The following is a 25,277-nucleotide window of genomic DNA, read 5'->3' on the forward strand; positions in this document are numbered from 1 at the left end:
CTGGTATACAGTTCCCCACGGTATACAGTTCCCCACGGTATACAGTTCCCCCTGGTATACAGTTCCCCCTGGTATACAGTTCCCCCTGGTATACAGTTCCCCCCTGGTATACAGTTCCCCCTGGTATACAGTTCCCCTGGTATACAGTTCCCCCTGGTATACAGTTCCCCTGGTATACAGTTCCCCCTGGTATACAGTTCCCCCTGGTATACAGTTCCCCTGGTATACAGTTCCCCTGGTATACAGTTCCCCCTGGTATACAGTTCCCCTGGGATACAGTTCCCCCCTGGTATACAGTTCCCCCTGGTATACAGTTCCCCTGGTATACAGTTCCCCTGGTATACAGTTCCCCCTGGTATACAGTTCCCCCCTGGTATACAGTTCCCCCCTGGGATACAGTTCCCCCTGGTATACAGTTCCCCCTGGTATACAGTTCCCCTGGTATACAGTTCCCCCTGGTATACAGTTCCCCCTGGTATACAGTTCCCCCTGGTATACAGTTCCCCCTGGTATACAGTTCCCCCTGGTATACAGTTCCCCCTGGTATACAGTTCCCCTGGTATACAGTTCCCCCTGGTATACAGTTCCCCCTGGTATACAGTTCCCCCTGGTATACAGTTCCCCCTGGTATACAGTTCCCCCTGGTATACAGTTCCCCCTGGTATACAGTTCCCCTGGTATACAGTTCCCCACGGTATCCTGTCGTTTTAAACAGATGATAAAATAAACAAAACATTCTTACACTAAAACTAAAACAAACATCTTTGACTAAATACTGATTGCTGAGAGTTCCAGATAGAGAAACAGAACTCACGTTGTATCCTGAGGGACAGCCAATAGGCGGAGTGGGTGCGTATGACCTTGTTGATGCTGACTGCTGCGTTGGGGTGAGGCGGGACCAAGGGAGGCAGAGGCAGAGCGGGGTCTCCCAGGAGAATGCTGGTGCAGGCAGACATAGACTCAGAGATGGCAGTCAGGTTATAACCACCCTGTAGAGGAGCGGGAGAGGAGGAGAGAATGTTTAAAAATGTACTTACTATGACTGTGATATGCAGCAGTCTCATCTAGCTATCTTCTAATGAATGCACTAAGTCACTAATACATGACAAAGGTAAATGTACTTATGGTAAAGCAGAGTCAACATGGTGTCTGGGTATTTTGCAGCAGCTAATCTTCCTGGGGTTTATTATGGATCCCCATTAGTTCCTGCCAAGGCAGCAGCTACTCTTCCTGGGGTTTATTATGGATCCCCATTAGTTCCTGCCAAGGCAGCAGCTACTCTTCCTGGGGTTTATTATGGATCCCCATTAGTTCCTGCCAAGGCAGCAGCTACTCTTCCTGGGGTTTATTATGGATCCCCATTAGTTCCTGCCAAGGCAGCAGCTACTCTTCCTGGGGTTTATTATGGATCCCCATTAGTTCCTGCCAAGGCAGCAGCTACTCTTCCTGGGGTTTATTATGGATCCCCATTAGTTCCTGCCAAGGCAGCAGCTACTCTTCCTGGGGTTTATTATGGATCCCCATTAGTTCCTGCCAAGGCAGCAGCTACTCTTCCTGGAGTTTATTATGGATCCTCATTAGTTCCTGGCAAGGCAGCAGCTACTCTTCCTGGGGTTTATTATGGATCCCCATGAGTGTATGTAAACTTCCGACTTCAACTGTAGACAGGTTGTGTGCCTTTCCAAATCATGTCCAATCAATTCAATTTACCACAGGTGGACTCCAATCAAGTTGTAGAAACATCTCAAAGATGATCAACGGAAACAGGATGCACCTTAATTTCGAGTCTCATAGCAAAGGGTCAAAACACTTACGTAAATAAAGGTATTTTAGTTTTTTATTTGTAATAAATGTGAAGAAGAAAAAAATCGAAAAACATGTTTTTGCTTTGTCATTATGGGGTATTGTGTGTAGAGTGCTGAGAATTGTAATTCATTTAATACATTTTAGAGTAAGCCTGTAACATAACAAAATGTGTAAAAAGTCAAGGGGTCTGAATACTTTAGAAAGGCACTGTATATGATTAATTTAGAGTTACATTTACATTTTAGTCATTTAGCAGACGCTCTTATCCAGAGCGACTTACAGTAATGAATACATACATTTCATGAAAAAAAAATTTTTGTACTGGCCCCCCGTGGGAATCGAACCCACAGCCCTGGCATTGCACACACCATGCTCTACCAACTGAGCCACAGGGAAGACTATACAGTTATTTATGTATTTATACAACTTTAGTTGTGATACAAACATTGGGCTATATGATGGTGATATGTTTTTTTTGCGAAGGCTGCACACACTTCATCAGTCTCTCATTCACAATTTGACAAGCACTTGATAATATTCTCGCCAGGCCTCGAGTTTATCCGGCGTCATCCCCCTTGTGTGGCTGTAATGCCCCCTTAAAAAATCCATGCCCTTTTGCGGCCAGTGGCCGTTGTGCCCTTGGGCTGAACATAATAATTATAAATCCTTTCTCCCTGCTGCCAATCGCCGTGCCCCGAAGCACCTCTCACTTACATGGCTCTTTCAAATATCTCAATTCTTATTAGGTGATCGGGTCCTTCTCACAGGCATCTCAGTTACAAAATAGGCTACAAGTGAAGACACACAACTGCGTGCGTCCTTCTTATCGAATCCTGAGGCGCATATTGAAGATGTTAGAAAAGCTGTCCACATCTCGTCAGCCAATAAGATGAGTAGGCCTAACGAACAGCAAAAGCGCCAGCCTATGTCAATCTACTATCAACCATAGTACAAAAGTTGACCTATTCTTCTGTGTGAGAAAGAAATATTCCAAACATAGACTGGGACAGTTGTGAGATGGGATCGATTGCAAAGTAATACAACCACTCGTATAAATGTTTTATATATTTTTTTAAAACAATGACGCTGATGCTACAGATCAGAACCATTAGCTTAACATTTTGATAAAGTATTCTTCACAAAAACAGCTTCTATCTCAAGGCCATCAGACTGTTAAATAGCCATCACTAGCACAGAGAGGCTGCTGCCTAAATACACAAAAATAATAAAAAAGATTGTGGGGGGGCTGTTTTGTTATCATCAATTTCTCTTAGCCAATCATCAGTCATTTGTTTAAGTGCTGTGCTTGTTGAATGTCCTTCCCTATAATCGTGCTGAAAGTTGGTTGTCAATTTGTTTACTGTAAAATAGCATTGTACCTGGTCAAACACCATTTTTTCAAAAAGTTTACTAAGGGTTGGTAACAGGCTGATTGGTCGGCTATTTGAGCCAGTAAAAGGAGCTTTACTATTCTTGGGTAGTGGAATGACTTTAGCTTCCCTCCAGGCCTGACGACACACACTCTCGAGTAGGCTTAAATTGAAGATATGGCAAATAGAAGTGGCAAATAGGAGTGGCAATATCGTCCGCTATTATCCTCAGTAATTTTCCATCCAAGTTGTCAGATCCCGGTGGCTTGTCATTGTTGATAGACAACAATCATTTTTTCACCTCTTCCAGACTCACTTTACAGAATTCAAAATTACAATGCTTGTCTTTCATAATTTGGTCAGACATACTTGGATGTGTAGGGTCAGCGTTTGTTGCTGGCATGTCATGCCTAAGTTTGCTAATCTTGCCAATGAAAAAAATCAGTTGGCAATATCAGTTGGTTTTTACGATGAATGGGCCATCTGATTCAATGATTGATGGAGATGAGTTTGCCTTTTTGCACAAAATTTCATTTGAGGGGCACCTCCTAAGTGGTGCAGTGGTCTAAGACACTGCATTGCAGTGCTAGCTGTGCCACTAGAGATCCTGGTTCGAGTCCAGGCTCTGTCGTAGCCGGCCGCGACCGGGAGACCCACGGGGCGGCACACAATTGGCCCAGCGTCGTCCGGGTTAGGGGAGGGTTTGACCGGCAGGGATGTTCTTGTCCCATCACGCTCTAGCGACTCCTGCGGCAGGCTGGGCGCAGTGCACGCTGACAGGATCGCCAGGTGTACGGTGTTTCCTCCGACACATTGGTGCGGCTGGCTTCCTGGTTAAGCGGACATTGTGTCAAGAAGCAGTGCGGCTTGGCTGGGTCGTGTTTTGGAGGACGCACAACTCTCGACCTTTGCCTCTCCTGTGGCCGTACGGGAGCTGCAGCGATGGGACAAGACTGTAACTACCAATTGGATATCACGAAATTGTGGAGAAAAAAGGGAAGATTTAAAATATATATATATACACATTTTAAACAATTATTTAAGGTGTATAGATTCCTTCTTTATATAATTTATCTTTGTTTCATAGTGTACTTTCCTTTTATTTAGTTTAGTCAAATGATTTCTCAGTATGTTTGCGAATCGGTTGTGTAGCCAGACTTATTTGCCATTCCTTTTGCCCCCACGACCATACAATGTTTTAATTCCTCATCAATCCAAGGGGATTTAACAGTTTTTACAGTCATTTTCTTAATGGGTGCATGCTTATTAGTAACTGGAATAAGTAGTTTCATAAATGTGTCAAGTGCAGCGTCTGGTTGCTCCTCATTACACACTACAGACCAGAAAATATTCTTTACATCATCAACATATGAATTACTACAAAACTTATTGTATGACCTCTTATACACTATATTAGGCCCAGTCTTTGGAACTTTGGTTTTCCTAGATATGGCTACTATATTATGATCACTACATCTGATGGATGTGGATACGGCTTTAGAGCAGATTTCTGCAGCATTAGTAAACATGTGGTCAATACACGTGGATGATTTAATGGTGTTTGTGATGTTTGTAACTACCCTGGTAGGTTGACTGACAACCTGAACCAGGTTGCAGGCACTGGTTACAGTTTGAAGCTTTTTCTTGAGTGGGCAGCTTGATGAGAGCCAGTCAATATTGAAATCACCCAGAAAATATACCTCTCTATTGATATCACATACATTATCAAGCATTTCACACATATTATCCTGATACTGACTGTTAGCACTTGGTGGTCTATAGCAGCTTCCCACCAGAATGGGCTTTAGGTGAGGCAGATGAACCTGTAGCCATATTACTTCAACAGTATTTAACATGAGATCCTCTCTAATCTTTACAGGAATGTGGTTCTGAATATAAAAACAGCAACACCTCCACCATTGGCATTTCTGTATTTTCTATAGATGTTATAACCTTGTATTGCTACCACTGTATTATCAAAGGTACATGTGTATGCGTGCGTGTGTTAATGCAGACCACTAACCTCCAGGATGACCAGGACTCTGCCGCCTGCCAGTCCCATCAGGAGATGGGTGAGATGGGCATAGCCCGGGGGGGTCACCTGGTACCCTCCAAGAGGGTCCCCTCTGGCTGCATCAAACCCTGCCGATACCAGCACCAGGCCTGGGTCAAACTACAGAGTGGGGAGAGGGGGTAAGAAGAAAATAACTGTTTAATAAATAAACATAAGAAACATTGATGTGATAACTGATCTAACACCAAGTGGAACAATAAGTAAATCATATTACTAAAATATAGTCGTTTCTACATCATTATGCAAAGGTTTCTAATAGATTCGTTAGTTCAATCCTCAAGGGGAAATTGGTTTGACTGACAATCACTAGCAAGCTACGATGCCACAATTCACATTTTATATACTACAGTATATGATTCATGTATGCATTAGAGTCAGAGCCTTACAGTACATACCTCTATAGCGATGGGCATGACCACTGAGTCAATCAAGCCAAATCAAATGTATTTAATAAAGCCGTTTTTACATCAGCAGATGTCACAAAGTGCTATACAGAAACCTCAAACAGCCAGCAATGCAGATATAGAAACACGGTGGCTAGGAAAAACTCTCTAGAAAGACAGCATCCTAGGAAGAAACCTAGAGAGGAACCAGACTCTGAGGGGTGGCCAGTCCTCTTCTGGCTGTGCCGAGTGGGGATTAGTACATGGCAACAAAAAAAAAAAACATTTCTTTCCACAGGGCCTTGGGGTGAGACAGGGATGTAGCTTGAGCCCCACCCTCTTCAACATATATATCAATGAATTGGCGAGGGCACTAGAACAGTCTGCAGCACCCGGCCCTCACCCTACTAGAATCTGAAGTCAAATGTCTACTGTTTGCTGATGATCTGGTGCTTCTGTCACCGACCAAGGAGGTCCTACAGCAGCACCTAGATCTTCTGCACAGATTCTGTCAGACCTGGGCCCTGACAGACCTGGGCCCTGACAGACCTGGGCCCTAACAGTAAATCTCAGTAAGACAAAATAATGGGCCTACAGCAGCACCAGTGGTGTAAAGTAAAAGTACTTTAAAGTAAAGTAAATACTTTGAAGTACTACTTAAGTAGTTATTTGGGCTATCTGTACTTTTACTATTTATATTTTTGACAATTTTTACTTTTATTTCACAGAAAATAATGTACTTTTTACTCCTTACATTTTCCATGACACCCAAAAGTACTCGTTATATTTTCAATGCAGAGCAGGACAGGAAAATGGTCCAATTCACACACTTATCATGAGAACATCCCTGGTCATCCCTACTGCCTCTGATCTGGAGGACTCACTAAACAGAGAACATCCCTGGTCATCTCTACTGCCTCTGATCTGGTGGACTCACTAAACAGAGAACATCCCTGGGTCATCTCTACTGTCTCTGATCTGGAGGACTCACTAAACAGAGAACATCCCTGGTCATCTCTACTGCCTCTGATCTGGAGGACTCACTAAACAGAGAACATCCCTGGTCATCACTACTGCCTCTGATCTGGAGGACTCACTAAACAGAGAACATCCCTGGTCATCTCTACTGCCTCTGATCTGGTGGACTCACTAAACAGAGAACATCCCTGGTCCTCCCTACTGCCTCTGATCTGGTGGACTCACTAAACAGAGAACATCCCTGGTCATCTCTACTGCCTCTGATCTGGAGGACTCACTAAACAGAGAACATCCCTGGTCATCCCTAATACCTCTGATCTGAAGGACTCACCAAACACAAATGCTTTGTTTGTAAATTATGTCTAAGTGTTGGAGTGTACCCCTGGTTATCTGTAAAAAATAAAAATAAAAAAAATAAATAAATAAATATATATATATATATATATATATAATATACTTTTACTTTTGATACTTAAGTATATTTCAAACCAAATACTTTTAGACTTTTACTTAAGTAGTAATTTACTGGGTGACTTTCACTTGAGTCATTTTATACTAAGGTATCTTTACTTTTACTCAAGTATGACAATTGGGTACTTTTTCCACCAGGTATTCTGCACAGATTCTGTCAGACCTGGGCCCTGACAGTAAATCTCAGAAAGACAAAAATAATGGTGTTCCAAAAAAGGTCCAGTTGCCAGGACCACAAATACAAATTCCATCTAGACACCGTTGCCCTAGAGCACACAAAAAACTATACATACCTCGGCCTAAACATCAGCACCACAGGTAACTTCCACAAAGCTGTGAACGATCTGAGAGACAAGGCAAGAAGGGCATTCTATGCCATCAAGAGGAACATAAATTCAACATACCAATTAGGATCTGACAAAAAAATACTTGAATCAGTTATAGAACCCATTGCCCTTTATGGTTTTGAGGTCTGGGGTCCGCTCACCAACCAAGAATTCACAAAATGGGACAAACACCAAATTGACACTCCGCATGCAGAAATCAGCAAAAATATCCTCTGTGTACAACAGAATTAAGCCGATACCCGCTAATTATCAAAATCCAGAAAAGAGACGTTAAATTCTACAACCACCTAACAGGAAGTGATTCCCAAACCTTCCATAACAAAGCCATCACCTACAGAGATATGAACCTGGAGAAGAGTCCCCTAAGCAAGCTGGTCCTGGGGCTCTGTTCACAAACACAAACAGACCCCACAGAGCCCCAGGACACTAACACAATTAGACCCAACCAAGTCATGAGAAAACAAAAAGTGAATTACTTGACAGATAGGAAATAACTACCAAAAAAACAGAGCAAACTAGAATGCTATTTGTCCCTAAACAGAGAGTACACAGTGGCAGAATACCTGACCACTGTGATTGACCCAAATTTAAGGAAAGCTTTGACTATGTACAGACTCAGTGAGGATAGCCTTGCTATTGAGAAAGGCCGCCGTAGGCAGACCTGGCTCTCAAGAGAAGACAGGCTATGTGCAACACTGACCACAAAATGAGGTGGAAACTGAGCTGCACTTCCTAACCTCCTGCCAAATGTATGACCATATTAGAAACACATATTTCCCTCAGATTACACACAGACCCACAAAGAATTAAAAAACAAACCCAATTTTGATAAACTCCCATATCTACTGGGTGAAATACCACAGTGTGACATCACAGCAGCAAGATTTGTGACCTGTTGCCACAAGAAAAGGGCAACCAGTGAAGAACAAACACCATTGTAAATACAACCTATATTTATGTTTATTTATTTTCCCTTTTGTACTTGAACTATTTTCACATCATTACAACACTGTACAGTCGTGGCTAAAAGCACTGAGAATGACAGAAATATTAATTTCCACAAAGTTTGCTGCTTCAGTGTCTTTAGATATTTTTGTCAGATGTTACTATGGAATACTGAAGTATAATTACAAGCATTTCATAAGTGTCAAAGGCTTTTATTGGCAATTACATGAAGTTGATGCAAAGAGTCAATATTTGCAGTGTTGACCCTTCTTTTTCAAGACCTCTGCAATCCGCCCTGGCATGCTGTCAATTAACTTCTGGGCCACATCCTGACTGATGGCAGCCCATTCTTGCATAATCAATGCTTGGAGTTTGTCAGAATTTGTGGGATTTTGTTTGTCCACCCGCCTCTTGAGGATTGACCACAAGTTCTCAATGGGATTAAGGTCTGGGGAGTTTCCTGGCCATGGACCCAAAATATCGATGTTTTGTTCCCCGAGCCACTTAGTTATCACTTTTGTCTTATGGCAAGGTGCTCCATCATGCTGGAAAAGGCACTGTTCGTCACCAAACTGTTCCTGGATGGTTGGGAGAAGTTGCTCTCAGAGGATGTGTTGGTACCATTCTTTATTCATGGCTGTGTTCTTAGGCAAAATTGTGAGTGAGCCCACTCCCTTGGCTGAGAAGCAACCCCACACATGAATGGTCTCAGGATGCTTTACTGTTGGCATGACACAGGACTGATGGTAGCGCTCACCTTGTCTTCTCCGGACAAGCTTTTTTCCGGATGCCCCAAACAATCGGAAAGGGGATTCATCAGAGAAAATGACTTCACCCCAGTCCTCAGCAGTCCAATCCCTGTACCTTTTGCAGAATATCAGTCTGTCCCTGATGTTTTTCCTGGACAGAAGTGGCTTCTTTGCTGCCCTTCTTGACACCAGGCCATCCTCCAAAAGTCTTCGCCTCACTGTGCGTGCAGATGCACTCACACCTGCCTGCTGCCATTCCTGAGCAAGCTCTGTACTGGTGGTGCCCCGATCCCGCAGCTGAATCAACTTTAGGAGATGGTCCTGGCGCTTGCTGGACTTTCTTGGGCGCCCTGAAGCCTTCTTCACAACAATTGAACCGCTCTCCTTGAAGTTCTTGATGATCCGATAAATGGTTGATTTAGGTGCAATCTTACTGGCAGCAATATCCTTGCCTGTGAAGGCCTTTTTGTGCAAAGCAATGACGACGGCACGTGTTTCCTTGCAGGTAACCATGGTTGACAGAGAATTCCAAGCACCACCCTCCTTTTGAAGCTTCCAGTCTGTTATTCGAACTCAATCAGCATGACAGTAATCTCCAGCCTTGTCCTTGTCAACACTCACACCTGTGTTAACGAGAGAATCACTGACATGATGTCAGCTGGTCCTTTTGTGGCAGGACTGAAATGCAGTGGAAATGTTTTTGGGGGGATTCAGTTCATTTGCATGGCAAAAAGAGGGACTTTGCAATCAATTGCAATTCATCTGATCACTCTTCATAACATTCTGGAGTATATGCAAATTGACATCATACAAACTGAGGCAGCAGACTTTGAAAATGTATATTTGTGTCATTCTCAAAACTTTTGGCCACAACTGTATATAGACATAATGACATTTGAAATTTCTTTATTCTTTTGGAACTTTGGTGAGTGTAATATTTACTGTTCATATTTTAATATTTATTTCATTTTTGTTTAATATCGATTTCACTTGCTTTGGCAATGCGCCCAACATGTTTCCCAAGCCAATAAAGCCCTTTGAATTGAATTGAGAGAGCAAGAGAGAGAGAGAGAGAGAGAAAGAGAGAAAGAGAGAGGGGAAGACTGAGTGGAAGGCTACCGTACCTCTCTAGCGATGGGCATGACCACTGAGTGGAAGGCTACCGTACCTCTCTAGCGATGGGCATGACCACTGAGTGGCAGGCTACCGTACCTCTCTAGCGATGGGCATGACCACTGAGTGGAAGGCTAACGTACCTCTCTAGCGATGGGCATGACCACTGAGTGGCAGGCTACCGTACCTCTCTAGCGATGGGCATGACCACTGAGTGGAAGGCTACCGTACCTCTCTAGCGATGGGCATGACCACTGAGTGGAAGGCTAACGTACCTCTCTAGCGATGGGCATGACCACTGAGTGGAAGGCTACCGTACCTCTCTAGCGATGGGCATGACCACTGAGTGGAAGGCTACCGTACCTCTCTAGCGATGGGCATGACCACTGAGTGGAAGGCTACCGTACCTCTCTAGCGATGGGCATGACCACTGAGTGGAAGGCTAACGTACCTCTCTAGCGATGGGCATGACCACTGAGTGGAAGCCTACCGTACCTCTCTAGCGATGGGCATGACCACTGAGTGGAAGGCTAACGTACCTCTCTAGCGATGGGCATGACCACTGAGTGGAAGGCTACCGTACCTCTCTAGCGATGGGCATGACCACTGAGTGGAAGGCTAACGTACCTCTCTAGCGATGGGCATGACCACTGAGTGGAAGGCTACCGTACCTCTCTAGCGATGGGCATGACCACTGAGTGGAAGGCTAACGTACCTCTCTAGCGATGGGCATGACCACTGAGTGGAAGGCTACCGTACCTCTCTAGCGATGGGCATGACCACTGAGTGGAAGGCTACCGTACCTCTCTAGCGATGGGCATGACCACTGAGTGGAAGGCTACCGTACCTCTCTAGCGATGGGCATGACCACTGAGTGGAAGGCAGCCAGGTACTCTGCGTCGCCCATCTTGGCTCCGTTCCAGGGGATGTTGACGTTGAACCCTGTTCCCTTCCCCTTGCCCACTCTGTTGTAGTGTGCATCCTCTGAAGTAGGGAAGAAGGTCCCATCCTCGTAGCGATGCAGGGAGATGTATAGGACACTGGATGGAGAGAGAGGAGAGGGTTGGAGTTAGTTAGGGAGATGTATAGGACACTGGAGGAGAGAGAGGAGAGGGTTGGAGTTAGTTAGGGAGATGTATAGGACACTGGATGGAGAGAGAGGAGAGGGTTGGAGTTAGTTAGGGAGATGTAGAGGACACTGGAGGAGAGAGAGAGGAGAGGGTTGGAGTTAGTTAGGGAGATGTAAAGGACACTGGAGGAGAGAGAGAGAGGAGAGGGTTGGAGTTAGTTAGGGAGATGTAAAGGACACTGGATGGAGAGAGAGGAGAGGGTTGGAGTTAGTTAGGGAGATGTAGAGGACACTGGAGGAGAAAGAGGAGAGGGTTGGAGTTAGTTAGGGAGATGTATAGGACACTGGAGGAGAGAGAGAGGAGAGGGTTGGAGTTAGTTAGGGAGATGTAAAGGACACTGGAGGAGAGAGAGAGGAGAGGGTTGGAGTTAGTTAGGGAGATGTAAAGGACACTGGATGGAGAGAGAGGAGAGGGTTGGAGTTAGTTAGGGAGATGTAGAGGACACTGGAGGAGAGAGAGGAGAGGGTTGGAGTTAGTTAGGGAGATGTATAGGACACTGGATGGAGAGAGAGGAGAGGGTTGGAGTTAGTTAGGGAGATGTAGAGGACACTGGAGGAGAGAGAGGAGAGGGTTGGAGTTAGTTAGGGAGATGTAGAGGACACTGGAGGAGAGAGAGAGGAGAGGGTTGGAGTTAGTTAGGGAGATGTAAAGGACACTGGATGGAGAGAGAGGAGAGGGTTGGAGTTAGTTAGGGAGATGTAGAGGACACTGGAGGAGAGAGAGGAGAGGGTTGGAGTTAGTTAGGGAGATGTAGAGGACACTGGAGGAGAGAGAGGAGAGGGTTGGAGTTAGTTAGGGAGATGTAGAGGACACTGGAGGAGAGAGAGGAGAGGGTTGGAGTTAGTTAGGGAGATGTAGAGGACACTGGATGGAGAGAGAGGAGAGGGTTGGAGTTAGTTAGGGAGATGTAGAGGACACTGGAGGAGAGAGAGGAGAGGGTTGGAGTTAGTTAGGGAGATGTAGAGGACACTGGAGGAGAGAGAGGAGAGGGTTGGAGTTAGTTAGGGAGATGTAGAGGACACTGGAGGAGAGAGAGAGGAGAGGGTTGGAGTTAGTTAGGGAGATGTAGAGGACACTGGAGGAGAGAGAGGAGAGGGTTGGAGTTAGTTAGGGAGATGTAGAGGACACTGGAGGAGAGAGAGAGGAGAGGGTTGGAGTTAGTTAGGGAGATGTAGAGGACACTGGAGGAGAGAGAGGAGAGGGTTGGAGTTAGTTAGGGAGATGTAGAGGACACTGGAGGAGAGAGAGGAGAGGGTTGGAGTTAGTTAGGGAGATGTAAAGGACACTGGATGGAGAGAGAGGAGAGGGTTGGAGTTAGTTAGGGAGATGTAGAGGACACTGGAGGAGAAAGAGGAGAGGGTTGGAGTTAGTTAGGGAGATAGCGGAACCCCTTTGGACCCTCCTCAAAAGCAGCACAGCGGAACCCCTTTGGACCCTCCCCAAAAGTAGTGCACTAGATATGGAATAGGCATGGCTAGGTACCTGTCATCCTCTTCGAAGATGTGCTGTGTTCCGTTGCCATGGTGAACATCCCAGTCCAGGATGAGGACCCGCAGGGGCTGCTGGGAGATGGACTGGGCGTATCGGGCAGTCAGGGCGGCAGTGTTGAAGAAACAGAACCCACAGGCAGCGTCCTTCTCGGCATGGTGACCAGGGGGGCGCACGATGGCCACACCATTACGGACCTGGGGCGCGGGACATACAACAGTTTGATAATTAGGGTTGCAAAATTCCAGGAACTTCCCCCAAATTCCCTAGTTTTCCAAAAATACCAGTTGGAAAATACCTGGAATCAGGAGGGAATAATCAGGAAATCCAGGAATCCTATAACCAGGATTGCTGGAAAACCTGCGTACTTGGGGAAAGTTAGGGGAATTGTCCAACCCTAAGTGTGATAATACAGCATGCATGTTAACTATGTTAACATGTTAACGAATAGAAGGCTATGCTCTTTCAACAAACATCAACTTCAAAGACTTTACGAAGCATTCATAACCCCTTCGTAAGGCCTTCATATAAGCTCCGCAAAAGCATTTTGGGACATGTAGGGGGAAAAAAAGTAATTCATTCAAGAAACTCACGTCCTCACAAAAGGTAGCCCGAGTGCCTAACTTTAACATTTACTGGACACAGCAGGGTAAGAGGTTAACGTGATGGGAGGTAGTGTTTAACCTGTCCAGTCAGAACAGCCTGTACTGCATTAAAGCAGGCCCCAGCAGCCAGCCGGGCGCTCCTGTAGCTCTCAGTACTGATGAAGATAGAGTTGTACTCATCTCCCAGTCTGTGAAGGTCTCTCGTCTTCATCCCCTCTGTGGCCTTGATCTTGGCTATGTGCTCCAAGCTGCAGACATAGATTAGACACAGTAATAAGCCCTGTAATAACCCTATATAACCCTATACAGCCAGTAATAGCCCTATACGACCAGTAATAACCCTATATGACCAGTAATAACCCTATATGACCAGTAATAACCCCATACGGCCAGTAATAACCCTATATGACCAGTAATAACCCTATATGACCAGTAATAGCCCTGTAATAACCCCATACGGCCAGTAATAGCCCCATACGGCCAGTAATAGCCCCATACGGCCAGTAATAGCCCCATACGGCCAGTAATAGCCATATACGGCCAGTAATAACACTATACGGCCAGTAATAACCCTATACGTCCAGTAATAACACTATACGGCCAGTAATAACCCTATACGGCCAGTAATAACCCTATACGGCCAGTAATAACACTATACGGCCAGTAATAACCCTATACGGCCAGTAATAACCCTATACGACCAGTAATAGCCCTATATGACCAGTAATAGCCCTATATGACCAGTAATAGCCCTATATGACCAGTAATAACCCTATACGACCAGTAATAACCCTATACGACCAGTAATAACCCTATATGACCAGTAATAACCCTATATGACCAGTAATAACCCTATACAACCAGTAATAACCCTATATCTTTGTTTTTGGTAGAAGTTACCTGTGGCACAGAGCCAGCTCCTCCTCTAAGGCAAGTCGAGCCGGTATCCTCAGGCAACGGGACACCAAGCCCAGGTCCTCATGACGGGAGAAGATTCTCTGGATCCTCTGGGGAAGCTCTGGGTGGTGGCTGCCAACAACCAAAGGACATTATTTACATACAGTACAGTCAACATGAGGCAAGGGCTGGATGGTGAAGGAACCCTCGGGGATAGGGGATGATTTAATATTGATTTCATTTAGCAAGGAGTTTCCACTGAGTGACAACTGGTACTACTTTCCAGGGAGATGGATATGTTTCTGGACAGGGCCTCAGTGGCACACCTGTCCCACATGTTCTTGTGTCTTTGATTGATTTTCACACCTGTCCCACATGTTCTTGTGTCTTTGATTGATTTTACACCTATCCCACATGTTCTTGTGTCTTTGATTGATTTTAACCTGTCCCACATGTTCTTGTATCTTTGATTGATTGCACCTGTCCCACATGTTCTTGTATCTTTGATTGATTTTACCTGTCCCACATGTTCTTGTATCTTTGATTGATTTTTAACCTGTCCCACATGTTCTTGTATCTTTGATTGATTTTAACCTGTCCCACATGTTCTCGTGTCTTTGATTGATTCCCACCTGTCCCAAATGTTGTGGTGTTCCATCATCCTCTGGTCGTACACCAGGCCCGTGGTCAGGTCCAAGCTGTCTCTTCTCTCCTCACAGAGCTCTTCACTGCTCTCTGCTGGGGTCAGGGCTGGGGTCAGGGGGTCGCTGTCTGATAGAGGACCTCCCTCTGGAGACATACCACAGTCATGAATGGTTATGATGGGTTATGAAGAGGTTATGAAGGAGTTATTCATGGGTTATGAAGAGGTTATGAATGGATTATAATCCACAAATGTATGAAGGGGGTTATGAATGGTTATAAATGAGTTATGAATTATTATGAATGGCTGATAGGGGTTTTTGAAAGGGTTATAAGGGGTTATGAAGGGGTTATGAGTGGCGATGAATGGATTTAAAGGGTTATGAATGGGTTTAAAGGGTTATGAATGGGTTATGAGTGGCGATGAATGGGTTTAAAGGGTTATGAATGGGTTTAAAGCGTTATGAATGGGTTTAAAGGGTTATGAATGGGTTATAAGGGGTTATGAAGGGGTTTAAAGGATTATGAATGGGTTATAAAGGAGTTAAGAAGGGGTTCTCCAGCACTTACCCAGTACCTGCAGACTGGTCCAGTAAGGGTACAGAGCAGAGATAGACCTGGAGATGGATTTCAGGGCACTGTCACTCGGGATGGATGGTGACCCCAGGCGGGGGCAGGACTCCCCCAATAGTGACCTCAGACAGGCACACACTCCCTCTGCTGTGGACTGCAGGTTATATCCGCCCTGAAAACATGAAACAAGCGGCTTCAACGTCACTCAATATAACTTTATAAAACACATCTCTTTCATTCAACACACATTGACTTTAACCATAAAAGTGGGCGCACGAAGTTAATGTCGATATATAATGTGGTATGGAAGCCAACTCAACCTACCCCAACTCAGCGTTTACACAGGCAGCAGAATCATTTTCATATGCCCAATTATTGACAAAAGATCTGATGTGATTGGTCAAAAGGCCAATTAGTGGCAAAAGATCAGATGTGATTTGTCAAAAGACCAATTTGTGTCAAAAGATCAGATGTGATTGGTCAAAAGACCAATTAGTGGCAAAAGATCAGATGTGTTTGGTCAAAAGACCAATTAGTGGCAAAAGATCAGATGTGATTGGTCAAAAGACCAATTAGTGGCAAAAGATCAGATGTGATTGGTCAAAAGACCAATTAGTGGCAAAAGATCTGATTTGGGCTGCATGTGTAATGGAAGCTAAATAAAGACATGTGGTTTGTTGTTACCTCCAGAACCAGCAGCAACTTCCCCTGAGCCAGACCCAGCAGCATGTGAGTCAGAACAGAGAAACACTGAGGACTGGCAGACATCTCCCCCTAGGGTAAAAACACACAAGATCTTTCAGAAATAATATACAATTTGTATCACATCAACTTGTAGATAAAGAAAAGTAATATTTGGTTCTCCTTACCTTGGGATCACCTATCACAGAGTCAAAACCTGCTGCCACCAGGACAAGCTGAGGCTGGAACTGCAACAAACAAACTGTTATGGGAGAAATCACATCTGAATGTTCCTATTCTTCTAAGAACATGGTCTGAATGTTCCTATTCTTCTAAGAACATGGTCTGAATGTTCCTATTCTTCTAAGAACATGGTCTGAATGTTCCTATTCTTCTAAGAACATGGTCTGAATGTTCCTATTCTTCTAAGAACATGGTCTGAATGTTCCTATTCTTCTAAGAACATGGTCTGAATGTTCCTATTCTTCTAAGAACATGGTCTGAATGTTCCTATTCTTCTAAGAACATGGTCTGAATGTTCCTATTCTTCTAAGAACATGGTCTGAATGTTCCTATTCTTCTAAGAACATGGTCTGAATGTTCCTATTCTTCTAAGAACATCGTCTGAATGTTCCTATTCTTCTAAGAACATCGTCTGAATGTTCCTATTCTTCTAAGAACATGGTCTGAATGTTCCTATTCTTCTAAGAACATGGTCTGAATGTTCCTATTCTTCTAAGAACATGGTCTGAATGTTCCTATTCTTCTAAGAACATCGTCTGAATGTTCCTATTCTTCTAAGAACATGGTCCGAATGTTCCTGTTCTTCTAAGAACATGGTCTGAATGTTCCTATTCTTCTAAGAACATGGTCTGAATGTTCCTATTCTTCTAAGAACATGGTCTGAATGTTCCTATTCTTCTAAGAACATGGTCTGAATGTTCCTATTCTTCTAAGAACATGGTCTGAATGTTCCTATTCTTCTAAGAACATGGTCTGAATGTTCCTATTCTTCTAAGAACATCATCTGAATGTTCCTATTCTTCTAAGAACATGGTCTGAATGTTCCTATTCTTCTAAGAACATGGTCTGAATGTTCCTATTCTTCTAAGAACATGGTCTGAATGTTCCTATTCTTCTAAGAACATGGTCTGAATGTTCCTATTCTTCTAAGAACATGGTCTGAATGTTCCTATTCTTCTAAGAACATGGTCTGAATGTTCCTATTCTTCTAAGAACATGGTCTGAATGTTCCTATTCTTCTAAGAACATGGTCTGAATGTTCCTATTCTTCTAAGAACATGGTCTGAATGTTCCTATTCTTCTAAGAACATGGTCTGAATGTTCCTATTCTTCTAAGAACATCGTCTGAATGTTCCTATTCTTCTAAGAACATGGTCTGAATGTTCCTATTCTTCTAAGAACATGGTCTGAATGTTCCTATTCTTCTAAGAACATGGTCTGAATGTTCCTATTCTTCTAAGAACATGGTCTGAATGTTCCTATTCTTCTAAGAACATGGTCTGAATGTTCCTATTCTTCTAAGAACATGGTCTGAATGTTCCTATTCTTCTAAGAACATTGTCTGAATGTTCCTATTCTTCTAAGAACATGGTCTGAATGTTCCTATTCTTCTAAGAACATGGTCCGAATGTTCCTATTCTTCTAAGAACATGGTCCGAATGTTCCTATTCTTCTAAGAACATGGTCTGAATGTTCCTATTCTTCTAAGAACATCGTCTGAATGTTCCTATTCTTCTAAGAACATGGTCTGAATGTTCCTATTCTTCTAAGAACATGGTCTGAATGTTCCTATTCTTCTAAGAACATGGTCTGAATGTTCCTATTCTTCTAAGAACATCATCTGAATGTTCCTATTCTTCTAAGAACATGGTCTGAATGTTCCTATTCTTCTAAGAACATCGTCTGAATGTTCCTATTCTTCTAAGAACATGGTCTGAATGTTCCTATTCTTCTAAGAACATGGTCTGAATGATCCTATTCTTCTAAGAACATCGTCTGAATGATCCTATTCTTCTAAGAACATGGTCTGAATGTTCCTATTCTTCTAAGAACATGGTCTGAATGTTCCTATTCTTCTAAGAACATGGTCTGAATGTTCCTATTCTTCTAAGAACATCGTCTGAATGTTCCTATTCTTCTAAGAACATCGTCTGAATGTTCCTATTCTTCTAAGAACATGGTCTGAATGTTCCTATTCTTCTAAGAACATGGTCTGAATGTTCCTATTCTTCTAAGAACATGGTCCGAATGTTCCTATTCTTCTAAGAACATCATCTGAATGTTCCTATTCTTCTAAGAACATGGTCTGAATGTTCCTATTCTTCTAAGAACATGGTCTGAATGTTCCTATTCTTCTAAGAACATGGTCCGAATGTTCCTATTCTTCTAAGAACATGGTCTGAATGTTCCTATTCTTCTAAGAACATGGTCTGAATGTTCCCATTCTTCTAAGAACATGGTCTGAATGTTCCTATTCTTCTAAGAACATGGTCTGAATGTTCCTATTCTTCTAAGAACATGGTCTGAATGTTCCTATTCTTCTAAGAACATGGTCTGAATGTTCCTATTCTTCTAAGAACATGGTCTGAATGTTCCTATTCTTCTAAGAACATGGTCTGAATGTTCCTATTCTTCTAAGAACATGGTCTGAATGTTCCTATTCTTCTAAGAACATGGTCTGAATGTTCCTATTCTTCTAAGAACGTCATCTGAATGTTCTATGTTCTATTACGTTATATAAAACCTAAACTATTGAGGACGTCTAACAGCCATCTCAATAACTATACCTCATAGGCTACCGGTAAAAGAAGCTGCTGGAATGCTGCAACGTAGTCTGCATCTTTCATTCCAATCTGTCAACAAAGGAAAAGAACAGACCTCAATGTCACCACATTTTACAAACTACTAGATAAAGTATCAATACAACAACATTAGAAAAACAGAACCCTCAATACAACAACATTAGAAAAACAGAATAAAGGTAAACACTGAGGAGATAATATGACAGTAGAGGTAGATGAGGCTTATCTAGTCCAGTATCTAGTCCAGTAACTAGTCCTGTAATTAATCCAGTAACTAGTCCTGTAATTAATCCTGTAACTAGTCCAGTAACTAGTCCAGTAACTAGTCCAGTAACTAGTCCAGTAACTTGTCCTGTAACTTGTCCTGTAATTAATCCAGTAACTTGTCCAGTAACTTGTCCAGTAACTTGTCCTGTAATTAATCCAGTAACTAGTCCAGTAACTAGTCCAGTAACTAGTCCAGTAACTAGTCCAGTAACTTGTCCAGTAATTAATCCAGTAATTAATCCAGTAACTAGTCCTGTAACTAATCCAGTAACTAGTCCAGTAACTAGTCCAGTAACTAGTCCAGTAACTAGTCCAGTAACTAGTCCAGTAACTTGTCCTGTAATTAATCCAGTAACTAGTCCAGTAATTAATCCAGTAACTAGTCCAGTAATTAATCCAGTAACTAGTCCTGTAACTAGTCCTGTAATTAATCCAGTAACTAGTCCAGTAACTAGTCCTGTAACTAGTCCAGTAATTAATCCTGTAACTAGTCCAGTAACTAGTCCAGTAACTAGTCCTGTAACTAGTACCTTATTCCAGGGCAGGTTGATGTTGTATCCCTCTCCAGAACCGGTGCCCACAGCACTGCTGTCTGACTCGGGCAGATGGGGCCAGAACAAACCCTCCTCATATCTGTGGACTGAGAAGTACAGAACGCTGACCGGAGAGAGGAGAGGAGGAGAGGAGGAGAGAGAGGAGAGGAGGAGAGGAGGAGAGAGAGGAGAGGAGGAGAGAGAGGAGAGAGGGGAGAGGAGGAGAGAGAGGAGAGAGAGAGAGGAGAGGAAGAGAGAGAGGAGAGAGGAGAGGAAGAGAGAGAGAGGAGAGGAGGAGAGAGAGAGAGGAGAGGAAGAGAGAGAGGAGGAGAGAGAGAGAGGAGAGGAAGAGAGAGAGGAGGAGAGAGAGAGGAGAGGAGGAGAGAGAGAGGAGCGAGAGAGGAGCGAGAGAGGAGCGAGAGAGGAGCGAGAGAGGGGAGGAGAGAGAGAGGAGAAGAAGAGAGAGGGAGGAGAGGAGAGAGGGAGGAGGAGAGAGGGAGGAAGAGAGAGGAGAGAGAGAGGAGAGAGGAGAGAGGAGAGAGAGGAGAGAGGAGAGAGGAGAGGAGGAGAGAGAGAGGAGAGGAGGAGAGAGAGGAGAGAGAGGAGCGAGAGAGGAGAGAAGGAGCGAGAGAGGAGAGAAGGAGCGAGAGAGGAGAGGAGGAGCGAGAGAGGAGAGGAGGAGCGAGAGAGGAGAGGAGGAGCGAGAGAGGAGAGGAGGAGCGAGAGATAGAGACAGGAAGAGAGGGGGGATTACATCACTCATATGACAGCCATACATTTGGTCAGGTTTACGGAAACAGAGTTTTTTCGCCCCGCGACCACCCACCCCTCCGGAAACCTCTTCCTCAAAGGATCACGTTCTGCGCATGTGTTATTTTACACACACATTAGTTTTTCTAACGTAGCTGCTGCTGCTCTCCCTCCCTTCACATAGCTGCTGCTGCTCTCCCTCCCTTCACATAGCTGCTGCTGCTCTCCCTCCCTTCACATAGCTGCTGCTCTCCCTCCCTTCACATAGCTGCTGCTCTCCCTCCCTTCACATAGCTGCTGCTCTCCCTCCCTTCACATAGCTGCTGCTCTCCCTCCCTTCACATAGCTGCTGCTCTCCCTCCCTTCACATAGCTGCTGCTCTCTCCCCCTCCCCCACCCTTCACATAGCTGCTGCTCTCTCTCCCCCTCCCTTCACATAGCTGCTGCTCTCTCTCCCCCTCCCTTCACATAGCTGCTGCTCTCTCTCCCCCCCTCCCTTCACATAGCTGCTGCTCTCTCCCCCTCCCCCACCCTTCACATAGCTGCTGCTCTCTCTCCCCCTCCCTTCACATAGCTGCTGCTCTCTCTCCCCCTCCCTTCACATAGCTGCTGCTCTCTCTCCCCCTCCCTTCACATAGCTGCTGCTCTCTCCCCCTCCCTTCACATAGCTGCTGCTCTCTCTCCCCCTCCCTTCACATAGCTGCTGCTCTCTCTCCCCCTCCCTTCACATAGCTGCTGCTCTCTCTCCCCCTCCCTTCACATAGCTGCTGCTCTCTCTCCCCCTCCCTTCACATAGCTGCTGCTCTCTCCTCCTCCCTTCACATAGCTGCTGCTCTCTCTCCCCCTCCCTTCACATAGCTGCTGCTCTCTCTCCCCCTCCCTTCACATAGCTGCTGCTCTCTCTCCCCCTCCCTTCACATAGCTGCTGCTCTCTCCTCCTCCCTTCACATAGCTGCTGCTCTCTCCTCCTCCCTTCACATAGCTGCTGCTCTCTCTCCTCCCTTCACATAGCTGCTGCTCTCTCCTCCTCCTTCACATAGCTGCTGCTCTCTCCCCCTCCCCCACCCTTCACATAGCTGCTGCTCTCTCTCCCCCTCCCTTCACATAGCTGCTGCTCTCTCTCCCCCTCCCTTCACATACCTGCTGCTCTCTCCCCCTCCCTTCACATAGCTGCTGCTCTCTCCTCCTCCTTCACATAGCTGCTGCTCTCTCCCCCTCCCTTCACATAGCTGCTGCTCTCTCCCCCTCCCCCACCCTTCACATAGCTGCTGCTCTCTCCTCCTCCCCCTCCCTTCACATAGCTGCTGCTCTCTCTCCCCCTCCCTTCACATAGCTGCTGCTCTCTCCTTCTCCTCCTCCCTTCACATAGCTGCTGCTCTCTCCTCCTCCTTCACATAGCTGCTGCTCTCTCCCCCTCACTTCACATAGCTGCTGCTCTCTCCCCCTCCCCCTCCCCCTCCCCCACCCTTCACATAGCTGCTGCTCTCTCCCCCTCCCTTCACATAGCTGCTGCTCTCTCCCCCTCCCTTCACATAGCTGCTGCTCTCTCCCCCTCCCCCACCCTTCACAGAGCTGCTGCTCTCTCCTCCTCCCAACACGTAGCTGCTGCTCTCCCTCCCCCTCCCTTCACATAGCTGCTGCTCTCCCTCCCCTCCCAACACGTAGCTGCTGCTCTCCCTCCCCCTCCCTTAACGTAGCTGCTGCTCTCCCTCCCTCCCCCTCCCTTCACGTAGCTGCTGCTCTCCCTCCCTCCACGTAGCTGCTGCTCTCCCTCCCTCCACGTAGCTGCTGCTCTCTCCCCCTCCCTTCACGTAGCTGCTGCTCTCTCTCTCCCTCCCTTCACGTAGCTGCTGCTCTCTCCCCCTCCCTTCACGTAGCTGCTGCTCTCTCCCCCTCCCTTCACGTAGCTGCTGCTATATCTACCTCCCTTCACGTAGCTGCTGCTCTCTCCCCCTCCCTTCACGTAGCTGCTGCTCTCCCTCCCCTCCCAACACGTAGCTGCTGCTCTCCATCCCCCTCCCTTCACGTAGCTGCTGCTCTCCCTCCCCCTCCCTTCACGTAGCTGCTGCTCTCTCTCCCCCTCCCTTCACGTAGCTGCTGCTCTCTCCCCCTCCCTTCACGTAGCTGCTGCTCTCTCCCCCTCCCTTCACGTAGCTGCTGCTCTCCCTCCCCCTCCCTTCACGTAGCTGCTGCTCTCTCCCCCTCCCTTCACGTAGCTGCTGCTCTCTCCCCCTCCCTTCATGTAGCTGCTGCTCTCTCCCCCTCCCTTCACGTAGCTGCTGCTCTCTCCCCCTCCCCTCACAGTTGCTGCTCTCTCCCCCTCCCCCCACGTAGTTGCTGCTCTCTCCCCCTCCCTCCACGTAGCTGCTGCTCTCCCTCCCCCTCCCTCCACGTAGCTGCTGCTCTCTCTCTCCCCCCCTTCACATAGCTGCTGCTCTCTCCCCCCCCTTCGCGTAGCTGCTGCTCTCTCCCCCCCCTTCGCGTAGCTGCTGCTCTCTCCCCCCCCTTCGCGTAGCTGCTGCTCTCTCCCCCTCCCTTCACGTAGTTGCTGCCCTCTCCCCCTCCCTTCACATCGCTGCTGCTCTCCCTCCCCCTCCCTTCACGTAGCTGCTGCTCTCTCCCCCTCCCTTCACGTAGTTGCTGCCCTCTCCCCCTCCCTTCACATCGCTGCTGCTCTCCCTCCCCCTCCCTTCACGTAGCTGCTGCTCTCTCCCCCTCCCTTCACGTAGTTGCTGCCCTCTCCCCCTCCCTTCACATCGCTGCTGCTCTCCCTCCCCCTCCCTTCACGTAGCTGCTGCTCCCTCCCCCTCCCTTCACGTAGTTGCTGCCCTCTCCCCCTCCCTTCACGTAGTTGCTGCCCTCTCCCCCTCCCTTCACATCGCTGCTGCTCTCTCCCCCTCCCTTCACGTAGCTGCTGCTCTCTCCCCCTCCCTTCACGTAGCTGCTGCTCTCTCCCCCTCCCTTCACGTAGCTGCTGCTCTCTCTCCCTCCCTTCACGTAGCTGCTGCTCTCTCTCCCTCCCTTCACGTAGCTGCTGCTCTCTCCCCCTCCCTTCACGTAGCTGCTGCTCTCTCCCCCTCCCTTCACGTAGCTGCTGCTCTCTCTCCCCCTCCCTCCACGTAGCTGCTGCTCTCTCTCCCCCTCCCTTCACGTAGCTGCTGCTCTCTCTCCCCCTCCCTTCACATAGCTGCTGCTCTCTCCCCCTCCCTTCACGTAGCTGCTGCTCTCCCTCCCCCTCCCTTCACATCGCTGCTGCTCTCCCTCCCCCTCCCTTCACTTAGCTGCTGCTCTCTCCCCCTCCCTTCACGTAGCTGCTGCTCTCTCCCCCTCCCTTCACGTAGCTGCTGCTCTCTCCCCCTCCCTTCACGTAGCTGCTGCTCTCTCCCCCTCCCTTCATGTAGCTGCTGCTCTCTCCCCCTCCCTTCACGTAGCTGCTGCTCTCTCCCCCTCCCCTCACAGTTGCTGCTCTCTCCCCCTCCCCCCACGTAGTTGCTGCTCTCTCCCCCTCCCTCCACGTAGCTGCTGCTCTCCCTCCCCCTCCCTCCACGTAGCTGCTGCTCTCTCTCCCCCCCTTCACATAGCTGCTGCTCTCTCCCCCTCCCTTCGCGTAGCTGCTGCTCTCTCCCCCTCCCTTCACATAGCTGCTGCTCTCCCTCCCCCTCCCTTCACATAGCTGCTGCTCTCTCCCCCTCCCTTCACGTAGTTGCTGCCCTCTCCCCCTCCCTTCACATCGCTGCTGCTCTCCCTCCCCCTCCCTTCACGTAGCTGCTGCTCTCTCCCCCTCCCTTCACGTAGTTGCTGCCCTCTCCCCCTCCCTTCACATCGCTGCTGCTCTCCCTCCCCCTCCCTTCACGTAGCTGCTGCTCCCTCCCCCTCCCTTCACGTAGTTGCTGCCCTCTCCCCCTCCCTTCACGTAGTTGCTGCCCTCTCCCCCTCCCTTCACATCGCTGCTGCTCTCTCCCCCTCCCTTCACGTAGCTGCTGCTCTCTCTCCCTCCCTTCACGTAGCTGCTGCTCTCTCTCCCTCCCTTCACGTAGCTGCTGCTCTCTCCCCCTCCCTTCACGTAGCTGCTGCTCTCTCTCCCCCTCCCTCCACGTAGCTGCTGCTCTCTCTCCCCCTCCCTCCACGTAGCTGCTGCTCTCTCTCCCCCTCCCTCCACGTAGCTGCTGCTCTCCCTCCCCCTCCCTTCATGTAGCTGCTGCTCTCCCTCCCCCTCCCTTCACGTAGCTGCTGCTCTCCCTCCCCCTCCCTCCACGTAGCTGCTGCTCTCTCTCCCCCTCCCTCCACGTAGCTGCTGCTCTCTCTCCCCCTCCCTCCACGTAGCTGCTGCTCTCTCTCCCCCTCCCTCCACGTAGCTGCTGCTCTCTCTCCCCCTCCCTCCACGTAGCTGCTGCTCTCCCTCCCCCTCCCTTCATGTAGCTGCTGCTCTCCCTCCCCCTCCCTTCACATAGCTGCTGCTCTCTCTCCCCCTCCCTTCATGTAGCTGCTGCTCTCCCTCCCTTCACATAGCTGCTGCTCTCTCTCCCCCTCCCTTCACATAGCTGCTGCTCTCTCCCCCTCCCTTCACATAGCTGCTGCTCTCTCCCCCTCCCTTCACATAGCTGCTGCTCTCCCTCCCCCTCCCTCCACATAGCTGCTGCTCTCCCTCCC

General features: G+C 47.2%; 1 protein-coding gene across 3 annotated transcripts in view; it reads right to left on the bottom strand.

Annotated features, from left to right (window-relative positions):
- hdac6 (histone deacetylase 6) overlaps positions 1–25,277 on the bottom strand; it is a 46,786-nt gene that overhangs the window by 12,346 nt on the left and 9,163 nt on the right. For all 3 annotated transcript variants that reach the window (XM_082962281.1, XM_082962282.1, XM_082962280.1), the window contains exons 11-22: positions 19,875–20,001; positions 19,063–19,128; positions 16,441–16,500; positions 16,256–16,345; positions 15,569–15,743; positions 14,989–15,145; positions 14,360–14,488; positions 13,539–13,707; positions 12,849–13,051; positions 11,084–11,276; positions 5,200–5,349; positions 815–989 (exon numbers count right to left, since the gene is read on the bottom strand). In XM_082962281.1, coding sequence (XP_082818407.1) covers positions 815–989; positions 5,200–5,349; positions 11,084–11,276; positions 12,849–13,051; positions 13,539–13,707; positions 14,360–14,488; positions 14,989–15,145; positions 15,569–15,743; positions 16,256–16,345; positions 16,441–16,500; positions 19,063–19,128; positions 19,875–20,001 — 1,694 coding nt within the window. The remainder of the gene's footprint in view (positions 1–814; positions 990–5,199; positions 5,350–11,083; positions 11,277–12,848; positions 13,052–13,538; positions 13,708–14,359; positions 14,489–14,988; positions 15,146–15,568; positions 15,744–16,255; positions 16,346–16,440; positions 16,501–19,062; positions 19,129–19,874; positions 20,002–25,277) is intronic.

Source organism: Salmo salar, chromosome 15 (assembly GCF_965601325.2).
Source record: "Salmo salar chromosome 15, fSalSal1, whole genome shotgun sequence".
NCBI lineage: Eukaryota > Metazoa > Chordata > Actinopteri > Salmoniformes > Salmonidae > Salmo > Salmo salar.